The 2,687-nt window shown below is 39.4% G+C and overlaps 1 protein-coding gene across 1 annotated transcript; it reads left to right on the top strand.

Moving 5' to 3' along the window:
- The first annotated feature begins 239 nt into the window (after positions 1-239).
- Positions 240-2,325, top strand: LOC114823370 (pentatricopeptide repeat-containing protein At3g53700, chloroplastic-like). The gene has a single exon (XM_029098875.2). It carries the CDS (start codon positions 447-449, stop codon positions 2,175-2,177), a length of 1,731 nt encoding a protein of 576 aa, XP_028954708.1. The 5' UTR covers positions 240-446; the 3' UTR covers positions 2,178-2,325.
- Positions 2,326-2,687: the final 362 nt, after the last annotated feature.

Raw genomic sequence — 2,687 nt, 5'->3', positions numbered from 1 at the left:
ACCTTTCATGTATCAATCAGCATACCTCAATTTTGATGACCACGTAGATATCGGGGTCGGAGTGTGTCAGATAACTTGCATTTTTACAAAAGATTTTTTGTTAATTCATTTTCATCAAAAATGTTTTCAACATTTTAAAAGCACTTTCAACCAGCCTAAACTAGTTTTAAATTTCGCTGTCTAGAAAAGAAACTGGCCTACCCAATCAAACCGAATCAGTCTTGGACTGGTTTGGCTTGCTTCAATTGTGACCATTCTTGTGCAAAACCAAATGGAACAAAGCCGTTTAACGGTTCGGGTTTCGGGAGGAACGGCCGAGTTATGCCCACACACGCTACAACCCTAATTTCATCTCCGGAGCCGGGAGAAATATTAAAAATGGCAAACCCGACCGGCACTTGCCTTTCCTAAACATAATTCCCTTTTGTACTTTCCCACTCACCTTAATGCTCTCTCGCAATAGAACCAAACATGGAGGACCTCTTATCCATTCGTCACTTCTCTTCAAACTCGTCACACATTTTTCTCCATTTTCTTCCAAACCCAATTCAAATTTCGCAACCCAGAATCAAATCGCTACAATCCCAAAAAAATTCACCACAAGAAGATCAATTCCACTCCCTGCAACAGTCCCACAAGCTCCAGACGCAGTAAGTTCTTCAATTGTCAGCTCAGTATGTTCTTTGCTCTCTAAAGATACCAATGAAAGCACAAGTATTGATATTTTGTTGAAAAAATTAAAAAAGAAGTTGAGTTCAGAACTTGTGCTGCAAATTTTGATGAATTATAAGCAATTGGGTAGGAGCAAGGCATTGGATTTCTTCTCTTGGGCTGGATTTCAGATGGGTTTTCGGTTCGATGACTGTGTGGTTGAGTACATGGCTGATTTCTTAGGTAGGAGGAAGCTTTTTGATGATATGAAGTGTCTTCTGTTGACTGTGTCCTCCCACAAGGGTCGAGTTTCATGTCGAGCTGTGTCCATTTGCATTAGGTTTCTGGGTAGGCAGGGGAGGATTAGAGAAGCCCTTTGTACGTTTGAAGAAATGGAATCAAAATTTGGTTGTAAACCTGATAATCTTGTGTACAATAATGTGCTCTACGTGCTTTGTAAGAAGGAATCGTCTGGCCATTTAATTGACTTTGCGCTTGCAGTTTTTCGGAGAATTGAATCACCTGATACTTATTCGTACGGTAATATTCTTGTTGGTTTATGTAAGTTTGGTAGATTTGAGACTGCCATTGAAGTTTTTGGTGATATGTGTAAGTCTGGTGTGGTTCCTACTCGGTCTGCAGTGAATGCTCTTATTGGAGAGTTGTGTTCATTCAGTGCGAAAGAAGGAGCTGTTGGGAAAGTAAGAGTGAGAAATTCTTGTAGAAACTTTACGATTTTAGTTCCAAAAGTGGGTGGAAACAGTGATGCTATACAGCCTGCAGTTGGAATTTTTTGGGCAGTGTATAAAGTGGGATTATTACCCAGTACATTTGCCATAATCCAGCTTCTTTCGGGGCTTTGTCAACTGGGAAAAGTGGAAGAGGCTGTTGAGATTTTGAAGGCTGTTGAGGGTAAGAAGCTGAGCTGTGTTGGAGAGGGCTACTGTATTGTGATGAAGGCTTTGTGTTCACACGGTCACGTTGAGATAACTAGCCATATGTTTGGGAGGATGCTATCCCAAGGCATGAAACCAAAGTTGGCTGTTTATAATTCAATTATATGCATGCTGTGTAAACTAGGGAATTTGGATGATGCTGGAAGTGTCTTTAAGATGATGAACAAGAATAGATGTCTTCCGGATAGTATGACATATTCTGCGTTAATCCATGCTTATGGTGGAGCTAAAAATTGGGAAGCTTCTTATGGCTTATTGATAGAAATGCTTGGGTTGGGCTACTCTCCACATTTTCATACTTATAGATTAGTGGACAAAATTTTGAGGGAAAACGGGCAGATGGATACGTGTCTTAAGTTGGAAAGGAAGTTGGAAACACAGATGTTGCAGAAGCTCTGTAAAGATGGCCAGTTAGAGGCTGCACATGAGAAGCTAAAATCAATGATTGGAAAGGGGTTTCACCCACCAGCATACGTGAGACATTCTTTTGAGAATGCGTTCCGGAGGTATGGAAAATTGAAAATAGCTCAGGAATTGCTGCGGACGACAAGTGAAACTGACAGAACTTAGCTGTTAATGACCTATTAAGAAGTATTTTCCTCCATCACCTGTAGAGTTCTGAGTTCTAACCAATTTCCCTTTACATTCTGGCCATATATTTTTTGCTAATTATCCGATGATAATTTAATTATTTATCTATTTCTTTTATAGTTCCTTACATCTGTCTCTGTATACTTTGATTAATTTCCTGAAATGTTGAGTTTCATTCGAAGGTATACCATATACAGAATTATGTTATCCTATTTTATATAATCAGGGGAAAGATTAGATTCTTGGCTTTAGATTCTTGGCTTGTTTGCTGACTAGAGGCTAATTTTTGTCACCATCCATTAAAAACCCGTAGATATTTCAAGGTCATACTTAGTAGTTTTTGTTAGAGCTCGATCTCACGAATGCATAGGCGAAAACCATTCGGGAATCGGAATTGTAATGAAGGAGAAATAAGCGAGCAGAATCAGGTGCAATTTAGTCATTTAGACATTCTATAAATAGAAGACCCCAAATTCTTGTAGCAGCCTT

The sequence above is a fragment of the Malus domestica genome, chromosome 13 (genome assembly GCF_042453785.1).
Source record: "Malus domestica chromosome 13, GDT2T_hap1".
Taxonomy (NCBI): Eukaryota; Viridiplantae; Streptophyta; class Magnoliopsida; order Rosales; family Rosaceae; genus Malus; species Malus domestica.
This window is presented reverse-complemented; position numbering and strand designations above follow the sequence as displayed.

Coding starts and splice junctions, on each gene's coding strand:
- LOC114823370 (XM_029098875.2), top strand. CDS start 447: ATGCTCTCTCGCAATAGAACCAAACATGGAGGACCTCTTATCCATTCG.